The sequence below is a fragment of the Scophthalmus maximus genome, chromosome 3, assembly GCF_022379125.1.
Source record: "Scophthalmus maximus strain ysfricsl-2021 chromosome 3, ASM2237912v1, whole genome shotgun sequence".
In the NCBI taxonomy this organism is placed as follows: Eukaryota; Metazoa; Chordata; class Actinopteri; order Pleuronectiformes; family Scophthalmidae; genus Scophthalmus; species Scophthalmus maximus.
The window spans coordinates 728474-740000 of NC_061517.1; the positions used below are offsets into that span (position 1 = coordinate 728474).

Genomic DNA, 11527 nt, shown 5'->3' on the forward strand with positions numbered 1-11527 from the left:
GAGATGAAACGAGCGGTTTCTTATGACGATCGTTATAGATATGATCACATATACTGTACTGTATACATAGAGAACATTTCACACACACTCTTATTCAAATTCTTGATCATTCTGCCATTTTTCCTCAATTTTTTTGCAACTAACTAACTAACTACCATGTATTATTGCTTAACTATCTATTGATATTAATTATGTTGTATTTGTGAATATTATAAGATGTGACATTTTGATATGTTTTCACAGTATCAAGGACGACAGATCCTGATCAAGCATTGTCACTGTCACACGACACCAGAATGGAATCAGTGAACAGTACAGATACAGTACAGTAAGTACAGTACAGGTACAGTAGACATCAGAATGATAACACGTAGACAATGAAAGCTCTGACGTTAAGACAATCTTATGTAGTTTGCAGACGATCACAATGTGTTATATATACAGTCGGCCATCTACTGTACATTTCCCCTGACGATCACAGGATATGGAAACCATAACCAAGTAGGAGTGAAAAGCAGAAAATGAGCTTGTTACGGGTTTCATAACCTTTAATGTACTTTGTCCAAGTACCCAAACCTAAGCAGGTAGTTGTGTAGCTTAAACTTTAAAGCTACAGTGTGTAATATTGAGAAGAACTTATTCACAGAAATTGAATATATTGTCCATAACTATGTGTTCATATTTGTATAACGAATGATGATATAGCTCCATGAGGTGGACGCTGACGGAAACCGGAAATGGAATCAGCGGTGCGCCACCATAAAGTGTCCCCTGTCGGTCACTCAGTTGTTCGCTGTTTGCAACTTAACTTTAAGCAAACAGCGAGTGAAAACTGAAAATATGAAAAACATTACAAACACGCTAGTGACCCAATGACTGAGCTCCATTCTCGTGTTCTTAGCGTGTTCTTAGCGTGGTGACGTGTTTTCGGCAGCAGGCCCACGGCAGCGTGTTCACACTTCAGTTCTGACTCCAGCCTCACGGTGGCGTTAGAGGCTGAATGAATGTTCCAGAGTGTCGTTTTTTAAAAGATGCTTGAGAGACCTGCCACCAAAACCACCGAATCCTAAATATCCTCAATCATATTAATAACAACCATAATCAACTTATTGTCCGTCGGCCAACGATCTGTCCAGGCAGATAAATCACCGCCGGAGACAAAGTGAGCTTCTGGTCCGTTACCAACAAACTGCGCCAAGGACAAGAAACCTGCCGAATCACAGCAGAGCGGTGATGTCACTGCTCAGAGATGATGTCATCGTCCGTCAGCAGGACGGTGTCTGTTCTGCTCAGTTACTGCTCATGTTCAAGTTCATCCACCAGAGTGCCCGAGTGTTGGACGTGAACGTGTGTGAGATGAACTGCGGCTGAGGTCTTTATTCAATAATCCATAAAAGCATTAATACATTAACAATCTCTGTGTCCACTTTCACTCACTTTAATCAGTGCGATGCAAGAAAACCCTTCCCTCTGTGAGTGTTCAGAGAATCAGGACGGAGATGAAGCAACAATCCAGAGGTCGACACCTACAGATACAGTACAGTTACAGTACAGTACAATACAGTCCAGTAGTACAGTACAGTTACAGTACAGTACTACAATACAGTCCAGTAGTACAGTACAGTTACAGTACAGTACTATAGTACAGTCCAGTAGTACAGTACTATAGTACAGTCCAGTTACGGTACAGTACTATAGTACAGTACAGGGCAGTGTGCGAGGCGCTGCCATGAGCACATGAGTGAAGAATGACGGACTGTTTGTCTGCAGCCTGTTTGTCCAGATGTCTTCCACTGAGAACTCGTGTCGCAAGACTTTGTTCCAAGTGAAACTCTCAGAGCACCGAGTCAAGTCTGGTTTTTTCGTAAAGAAACCATCAGGTGACAGAGAATTGTTGCTGCTGTAGCTTGTGGCTGTGACTGAACGGGTTTTCGGGATTATGATAAAAATTGAAATGAAAGAAAAAAACACCTGCCAGTGTTTTGACTGAGAGAGAGGATCCTACTGCCACCACCACGCTCCTCTTCTTCCTCTTCCTCCTCCTCCTCTTCCTCGTCCTCTTCCTCCTCCTCTTCGTCCTCCTCCTCCTCCTCCTCCTCCTCCCTCTTCCTCCTCTTCCTCCTCTTCCTCCTCCTCTTCCTCCTCCCTCTTCCTCCTCTTCCTCCTCCTCCTCCTCCTCCCTCTTCCTCCTCTTCCTCCTCCTCCTCCTCCTCCTCCCTCTTCCTCCTCTTCCTCCTCTTCCTCCTCCTCTTCCTCCTCCCTCTTCCTCCTCTTCCTCCTCCTCCTCCTCCTCCCTCTTCCTCCTCTTCCTCATCTTCCTCCTCCTCTTCGTCCTCCTCCTCCTCCTCCTCCTCACTCCTCTTCCTCCTCCTCCTCCTCCTCCCTCTTCCTCCTCTTCCTCCTCTTCCTCCTCCTCTTCCTCCTCCTCCTCCTCCTCCTCCTCCTCCCTCTTCATCCTCTTCCTCATCTTCCTCCTCCTCTTCCTCCTCCTCCACTTCCTCCTCCCTCTCCCTCTCCCTCCTCCTCCTCTTCATCCTCCCTCCTCCTCCCTCTTCCTCCTCTTCCTCCTTTTCCTTCTTTTCCTCTTCCTCCTCCTCCTCTTCATCCTCCCTCTCCCTCCCTCTTAATCCTGTCCCTCCCTCTTCCTCCTCCTCTTCCTCCTCCCTCTCCCTCCTCCTCCTCCTCTTCTTGCCGTCTCTCCCTCTGTTTGTGAAGGAGGCGTGTGAGGCAGGAAGAGGCAGGGCACGTTAGCTCAGGCTGGGGGAGTGGAGCTCATACAAACACACACATTGACACACACACACACACACAGACACACACACACATGCTCAGTCAGCCTAAGTGACACAAGTGCTGTGGCTCCATTCAGCTCTGAGTTGTCTGACTCACTGACTCACGCCGAGATGCCGCAGAGGAAGAGGAGTTTCACTTTTGGAGCCTACGGGGGGTGAGAATTATGAAAATCATAATCATCTGCCTCTATACAGTTCCTCTCTGTGAGATTGTGAGTGTGTGTGTGTGTGTTTGATGACTGTGCAGATTCTGCCTCTGTATTCCTGCCTCTCACGTCTCTGTCGATATATTTATCACAGCAGCAGCTTGTGTCTGACATCGTCTCAGTTGGAACGTCTGTGGCTTTCTATGATAAATCAGAGCTGATGTTGGGGATGAACTGATGTTGGTGATGAACTGATGAGGATGATGAACTGATGAGGCTGCAGCTGCTGCCTCAGGTTCCCTGTGTGAACAGTCGACGTCTCAGATGTAGAGAAAGTTCCATCAGGTCCAGTTGACAGGAAAGTGTCAGTGAGATGCGGGTGATGGATGTTAGAACTGCTCATATTATCATAATATTCTACTGTACAGTATACAAATAATAAAAGGTGCATCATCTGTTCGTATGATATGTGAGTGTGTGAATGTCTGGAGCTGCTGCCCAGTGTTTCAGTGTTTCAGTGTTTCCGTGTTTCAGTGTTTCAGTGTTTCCGTGTTTCAGTGTTCCAGTGTTCCAGTGTGTCAGTGTTCCAGTGTTCCAGTGTTTCAGTGTGTCAGTGCTTCAGTGCGTCAGTGTGTCAGTGTTCCAGTGTTTCCTAGTTTCAGTGTTCCTGTGTTTCCGTGTTTCAGTGTTCCCGTGTTCCCGTGTTCCCGTGTTTCAGTGTTTCAGTGTTCCCGTGTTCCAGTGTTTCGGTGTTTCGGTGTGTCGGTGTGTCGGTGTGTCAGTGTTTCAGTGTGTCAGTTTTTCAGTGTTTCAGTGTTTCAGTGTTTCAGTGTGTCAGTTTTTCAGTGTTTCAGTGTTTCAGTGTTTCAGTGTTTCAGTGTTCCTGTGTTTCAGTGTTCCTGTGTGTCAGTTTTTCAGTGTTTCAGTGTTTCAGTGTTCCTGTGTTTCAGTGTTTCAGTGTTTCAGTGTTCCTGTGTTTCAGTGTTTCAGTGTTTCAGTGTTCCTGTGTGTCAGTTTTTCAGTGTTTCAGTGTTTCAGTGTTCCTGTGTTTCAGTGTTTCAGTGTTTCAGTGTTCCTGTGTTTCAGTGTTTCAGTGTTTCAGTGTTCCTGTGTTTCAGTGTTCCTGTGTGTCAGTTTTTCAGTGTTTCAGTGTTTCAGTGTTCCTGTGTTTCAGTGTTTCAGTGTTTCAGTGTTCCTGTGTTCCCGTGTTTCAGTGTTTCAGTGTTTCAGTGTTCCTGTGTTTCAGTGTTTCCGTGTTTCAGTGTTTCAGTGTTTCAGTGTTTCAGTGTTCCAGTGTTCCAGTGTTCCAGTGTTTCAGTGTTTCAGTGTGTCAGTGTGTCAGTGTTTCAGTGTGTCAGTGTTCCAGTGTTCCAGTGTTCCAGTGTTTCAGTGTTTCAGTGTGTCAGTGTGTCAGTGTTTCAGTGTGTCAGTGTTTCAGTGTTTCAGTGTTTCAGTGTTTCAGTGTTCCAGTGTTCCAGTGTTCCAGTGTTTCAGTGTTTCAGTGTGTCAGTGTGTCAGTGTTTCAGTGTGTCAGTGTGTCAGTGTTTCAGTGTGTCAGTGTGTCAGTGTTTCAGTGTGTCAGTGTTTCAGTGTTTCAGTGTTCCTGTGTGTCAGTGTTTCAGTGTTTCAGTGTTTCCGTGTTTCAGTGTTTCAGTGTTTCAGTGTGTCAGTGTTTCAGTGTTTCAGTGTTTCAGTGTGTCAGTGTTCCAGTGTGTCAGTGTGTCAGTGTGTCAGTGTTTCAGTGTTTCAGTGTTTCAGTGTTTCAGTGTGTCAGTGTTTCAGTGTTTCAGTGTGTCAGTGTTCCAGTGTGTCAGTGTGTCAGTGTGTCAGTGTTTCAGTGTTTCAGTGTTTCAGTGTTTCAGTGTTCCTGTGTTTCAGTGTTTCAGTGTGTCAGTGTTTCAGTGTTTCAGTGTTCCTGTGTTCCAGTGTTTCAGTGTGTCAGTGTTCCAGTGTGTCAGTGTTCCAGTGTTACCGTCCTGCTGACACTTTCAGTTTTTTCTTCCAACTGCTCAAGAGGTGAACAGATCGTGTCTGACAGGAGGAGGATCTGTTCACTGGCACGTCAGTGTTTGTCGGCTGTTCGCCAGAAAACACATTTTCATAATGTAGAGGACGAGCATTCAGAAGTGAGAGAATATTGGAAACGTGTCCAGAGACTTTATTGGTTGTATTGATGAGTAGTTGACTGATTCACCTCAGGTGTCCAGTGAGTTCATCAGCTGATTCTATGAAAGGTTAGTGTAACAACCTAACAATAACTATAACTATAACCCACCAGATTGAAATCCTAAAACAGGCCAAACACGTATAACTAAAGCTGAAGTATTAAAGTGTTGTATTAATAATCAGGTGTTCGTTGTGTGAGGTCTGTGACAGACCTGCATCATCCAATGAAAAGGGCTCAGTGCTGTTTAGTGCCATTGACTCCTGTATGCGTAAGTCTGCACTGTAGATCAGCTGAATATTCAAATATGTCAACACTTCAATGATCAGCTGTAATGATAAGTGCGTGTCATCGCGTCGGCGTCTCTGGCGGAAGCGAAGTCAAACCACTCGTCCTCCTGTCGTCTGTTCAGCTGCGACCTCGTGGCCGTTGACACAGACAGAGGGTCTGTGACACACTGTCCCTCGGCATTCTGGGAAGGAAGGGAGGCTGCGATCTGCACGTTGTTTCATCAGTTTGATATGAACCATTAATGTGGCTGTCGCTTATTTACAGTTCCTACGTTTCAGTTTGGAAACAGTTTTCGTTCTTTTGTCTTTTCACGATTGTGGGCAGAATATTTATTGATGTGACCACGACGTTGCAACACGGAGCTTTCACATCCTTTTATCTTCGCGTCTCCTCCTCGGGAGACCGTCTGCACATGTGTCACATGAGACAGTGACTGTAGCTACTGTACGGTGCCTCCTCATGGAACACACACACACAGAGCAGCGACTGTGTGTGCGCTGCGTGTCTCCCCTGTAGCCGCGGCGACGAGGCCTCCGGGCGACGCGAGCGATGGTTGTGTGTGTCAGAGAATTCATCAAGTCACACGTTGTTGTTGTTGTTGATTGTTTCTCCGGTCAGCTGATCTGAAAATGGTATTAATGACAAGTTTGAATATAAAATAGAGAATGTGTACATTTATATAGTTATATATTTATATGTTTATATATTGACCTCTCTCAGAAGAGAGAGATCACAGACCAGGTTTTCTTCTTTCACCTTGTGCAGTTTGAAAACGAGAGGGAGGTCGTTGTGTCGTTGTGTCTTTGTGTCGTTGTGTCTATATTTGATTTTTGATGATCTCACATCTGAGGCTCATTGTTTACGAACATTGTGCCGTCAACAACACGGACGAGGATCTTTTTGTTCGACGAGAGCAAACGTTTGCATGACAAAGACGATTAGAGCGAGACGGCGTCACGCGACAACCGGAGGTCGTTAGAGAGCCTCCGAGGGCAGAGGCAACAGAAGCCGCTCTCCTCCACCTCAGCTTCATCTCCACCTCCACCTCCACCTTCACCTTCACCTCCACATCCACATCCACATCCACCTCCACCTCCACATCCACCTCCACCTCCACCTCCACCTTCACCTCCACCTTCACCTCCACATCCACCTCCACCTCCACCTCCACATCCACCTTCATCTCCACCTCCACCTCCACCTCCACCTTCACCTCCACATCCACCTCCACCTCCACCTCCACCTCCACCTTCACCTCCACATCCACATCCACCTCCACCTCCACCTCCACCTCCACCTTCACCTCCACCTTCACCTCCACATCCACCTCCACCTCCACCTCCACCTCCACATCCACCTTCATCTCCACCTCCACCTCCACCTCCACCTCACCTCACCTCCACCTCCACCTTCACCTCCACCTCACCTCCACCTCCACCTCCACCATCACCTTCATCTCCACCTCCACCTCCACCTTCACCTCCTCCTTCACCTTCACCTCCACCTTCACCTCCACCTCCACCATCACCTTCATCTCCACCTTCACCTCCACCTTCATCTCCACCTCCACCTCCACCTTCAACTCCACCTCTCCTTCACCTCCACCTTCACCTCCACCTTCATCTCCACCTCCACCTTCACCTCCACCTTCACCTTCACCTCCACCTTCACCTCCTCCTTCACCTTCACCTCCACCTTCACCTCCACCTCACCTCCACCTCCACCTCCACCATCACCTTCATCTCCACCTCCACCTTCACCTCCTCCTTCACCTTCACCTCCACCTTCACCTCCACCTCCACCATCACCTTCATCTCCACCTTCACCTCCACCTTCATCTCCACCTCCACCTTCAACTCCACCTCTCCTTCACCTCCACCTTCACCTCCACCTTCATCTCCACCTCCACCTTCACCTCCACCTCTCCTTCACCTCCACCTCCACCTCACCTGCACCGATCTGTATTGAACAAGCGAGTCACAGTGAGTCGACGACCGAACTGTCGATGATTCATCCAGTGAGTTTCCCCTCCGTGTTGCCACGACAACACGGAGGGCGGGGACAATCATCAACACATTGATTCTGTCAGAATGAGATTATTCCTACTAGCATTCACACGTTTATAGAGACATAAAGATAACAGGGATATTGAACGTGTGTGTGTGTGTGTGTTCGTACACACTGTATCTCACTGTACAGCAGCTACATGAGAACATTCAGCCACTTTGTGCTCGTGTCTCCATCAATAGGCTCATTGAGACGAACCGTCTCCGTCGGGTCACGTTCACTGTTGTTCCTCAATGTCGCTTATTTCTTCCCTGAGAGACATTTACAGAGATCAGTGTTCAGTGTCCCTCGAGGCCTCGTGTGTCTCCTCGTCTGCTTCACAGTCTGTCTCCTCGTCTGTCTCCTCATCTGTCTCACCGTCTGTCTCCTTGTCTGTCTTTTCATCTGTCTCCTTGTCTCTCTCTCTGTCTGTCTCCTCATTTGTCTCACCGTCTGTCTCCTTGTCTGTCTCCCTGTCTGTCTTTTCATCTGTCTCCTTGTCTCTCTCTCTGTCCGTCTCCTCGTCTGCTTCACAGTCTGTCTCCTCATCTGTCTCCTCATTTGTCTCCCTGTCTGTCTCCTTGTCCGTCTTTTCATCTGTCTCCTTGTCTCTCTCTCTGTCCGTCTCCTCGTCTGCTTCACAGTCTGTCTCCTCATCTGTCTCCTCATTTGTCTCCCTGTCTGTCTCCTTGTCCGTCTTTTCATCTGTCTCCTTGTCTCTCTCTCTGTCTGTCTCCTCGTCTGCTTCACAGTCTGTCTCCTCGTCTGTCTCCTCATCTGTCTCACCGTCTGTCTCCTTGTCTGTCTCCCTGTCTGTCTCCCTGTCTGTCTTTTCATCTGTCTCCTTGTCCGTCTTTTCATCTGTCTCCTTGTCTCTTTCTCTGTCTGTCTCCTCGTCTGCTTCACAGTCTGTCTCCTCGTCTGTCTTTTCATCTGTCTCCTTGTCTCTCTCTCTGTCTGTCTCCTCGTCTGTCTCCTCATTTGTCTCACCGTCTGTCTCCTTGTCTGTCTCCCTGTCTGTCTCCCTGTCTGTCTCCCTGTCTGTCTCCCTGTCTGTCTTTTCATCTGTCTCCTTGTCTCTCTCTCTGTCCGTCTCCTCGTCTGCTTCACAGTCTGTCTCCTCATCTGTCTCCCTGTCTGTCTCCTTGTCCGTCTTTTCATCTGTCTCCTTGTCTCTCTCTCTGTCTGTCTCCTCGTCTGCTTCACAGTCTGTCTCCTCGTCTGTCTCCTCATCTGTCTCACCGTCTGTCTCCTTGTCTGTCTCCCTGTCTGTCTCCCTGTCTGTCTTTTCATCTGTCTCCTTGTCCGTCTTTTCATCTGTCTCCTTGTCTCTTTCTCTGTCTGTCTCCTCGTCTGCTTCACAGTCTGTCTCCTCGTCTGTCTCCTCATCTGTCTCACCGTCTGTCTCCTTGTCTGTCTCCCTGTCTGTCTCCCTGTCTGTCTTTTCATCTGTCTCCTTGTCCGTCTTTTCATCTGTCTCCTTGTCTCTTTCTCTGTCTGTCTCCTCGTCTGCTTCACAGTCTGTCTCCTCGTCTGTCTCCTTGTCTGTCTCCCTGTCTGTCTCCTTGTCCGTCTTTTCATCTGTCTCCTTGTCTCTCTGTCTGTCTGTCTCCTCGTCTGCTTCACAGTCTGTCTCCTCGTCTGTCTCCTCATTTGTCTCCTCGTCTGTCTCCTTGTCTGTCTCCCTGTCTGTCTCCTTGTCCGTCTTTTCATCTGTCTCCTTGTCTCTCTCTCTGTCTGTCTCCTCGTCTGCTTCACAGTCTGTCTCCTCGTCTGCTTCACAGTCTGTCTCCTCGTCTGTCTCCTCATCTGTCTCACCGTCTGTCTCCTTGTCTCTCTCCCTGTCTGTCTCCTCGTCTCTCTCTCGTCCTGCTGCGACCTAAGTGGGTTTTAATGCTAATGATTCTTTTCATAGTTTACGAGTTTGTCCACATTATGAATCACATTTCTTTGACCTGTGTTTTGTTTGGAGACGTTCGGCCTGAGGACTGAAGTCAGAAGTGAACTGGGCGAAACTGTGACACGACCGAGACTCAACCAGGATTTATTGCAGCCGGAGGGAAGATAATAATAATGAATTTTCCTGGATTAATGCTCCGAGCATCATTTTCACAAAGTTAGTGAGTTGATACAAATGGCTCTGATTTGAAACCTGTGTCGTGATGCGTCACTCATCCAGCACACTCACTCATCGCCTCCCTCGGGATTATCTTCTTCATATTTCATATTTCATATAGCATTAGCGCTGCGACAACATGTTTCTGCAGCAGATCTGTCGCTGAACAGCGAACCTGTTTGCTCTAAGCTGGATGTCTGCTGACCTACTTGCCGACTGGCTTCATCCCACAGACCTCAGCTGATTCCTGGAGAGAAGAAGAAACGTTTTCAAAGTTCCTGCGCAGACGGAGGAATTTACCAGACGCACTTTTTACTTCTTTGACTTTTTAAGCCAGATTAGCTTCGAATGAGCTAATTGTGGCGGCGTCATGGCGGCTCACGCGGCGGCGGCCTGGAGGGTCTGATGAGTGTTTCCATGGTAACCAGCTCATGCTCCATGCCTATAGCTGAGAGCGAAGAGATGAATTATGAAGTTGTATTTGTCTCTAACACCTACTGAAGTGGACGTCGTCTCCGTGTTACCTTTCTTAAATTCATCTCCATATTAATAATCACAACAAAAAGGCCACACACACACACACACACACACACACAGACACACGCACACACACACACACACACACACACACACACACACACACTGTCTTCACTGTGCAGAAACATGAGTCACGGGCCATAACCGCATTAGCAACAGGAAAAAATAGTTTTAGCTGATTTCTTTCTCTGCCGAGGGAACGACGACGGACACAATATTCTTTGTCTCGTTGAGCCGGAGACATTTTTCGTGACTCGCTGTTGTCGCCTGTTCTGCTCCGTCCACGTCGGTCGAGCGTCGTTCTCATGTTTTCATTGGAATGATTGTTGAGCGTGTGACAAATGTATTTGATTCTGTTCTTCTGACAAAACTCTTTCGTGATCTCACTTGACACAAAGAACTTTGAGAAACTGTTCGGGTCAAGTGACGGATGGAATGAAGACGAGCAGCTTCTCGTGTGTCGTCCGTCCTCATTTTTCTTTTCGCCTTTGGTCTGAAACAACCGTTCTTCGTAGCTTGTTGCGCTCGTGGCCCGATGTTCAGAGTTCAGAGCGTGTTCGTGTGTCGACACGTGTCGTCCTGTTGGATCTGTTCTCTGTGACCGCGTGTCGACGGAAGCTCTCAGCTCGGCCAATGTCCCGTATCGTTCTGGGTGTTGTCAGTTCCGAGCTCTAATCTGATCATGCGGACGCACCCTGCTGGATGCGTTCTGTGGAATTCCATGAAAGCCGAGGTCGCGGCTGAGCGGCGCAGGACGAGGTGCAGAAGATGTCGTTGTTCGTGATGCAGCTCACGAGGACACAGACACGAGGTCCAGTGTGAAACCAACACCGCTGGTTCATCTGAGATACAACATCTGGACCAGACCCGTCAGTGTGAGGAGACCCGACTGTGACTCCTCCTCCTCCAGGACCTGTTTCCTCAGAAGGAGGAAGCCTCAGGCTTTCGTTTATCTTTTGACAATTTCTCTCCACAAAAGAAGAAGTAGAATCATTTTCTTTGCTTCTCATCCTGATGTTACCTCGTGCAGAGACGTTCTATTTACACAAAACACTGATACAAATCTGCTTAGAAGAGATTTGAGAACCCTGAGACATACTGAACATTCCCTTCAGAGTCTGTCAGCGCGAGTCAGTCACCGGACGACGGCAGGTTTCATCTGCAGACAGTTTATTGTCTTGGTGTCTTGTGATTAGCAGAGAAAAAGTTTTTTGACACACACACACACACATGCACACACAAGCACACAGTGCCATCTACTGGCAGAAACAGGATCCTGCGTCCCCTGGATGTGCTTCCTCCAGTCACTGCTCAGACACCTGAGGACAGATCCCAGTTAATAAGAAACACCAGGCTGCTCATCGTCCTCTCAGTGCTGCTTCAACTGATGACAGGAGCTGATTCAGGGGAACACAGTGAACAACCAACCTGTCAG

The 11527-nt window shown here is 47.9% G+C and overlaps 1 protein-coding gene across 3 annotated transcripts in view; it reads left to right on the forward strand.

Moving 5' to 3' along the window:
* The first annotated feature begins 2775 nt into the window (after positions 1-2775).
* LOC118317210 (rap1 GTPase-activating protein 1-like) overlaps positions 2776-11527 on the forward strand; it is a 45589-nt gene continuing 36837 nt past the window's right edge. The window contains exon 1 of one of the 3 annotated variants that reach the window (XM_047330877.1): positions 2776-2947. In XM_047330877.1, coding sequence (XP_047186833.1) covers positions 2904-2947 — 44 coding nt within the window. In that variant the 5' untranslated portion in view covers positions 2776-2903. The remainder of the gene's footprint in view (positions 2948-11527) is intronic. The other 2 variants (XM_035645698.2, XM_047330878.1) reach the window with 2 other exon arrangements.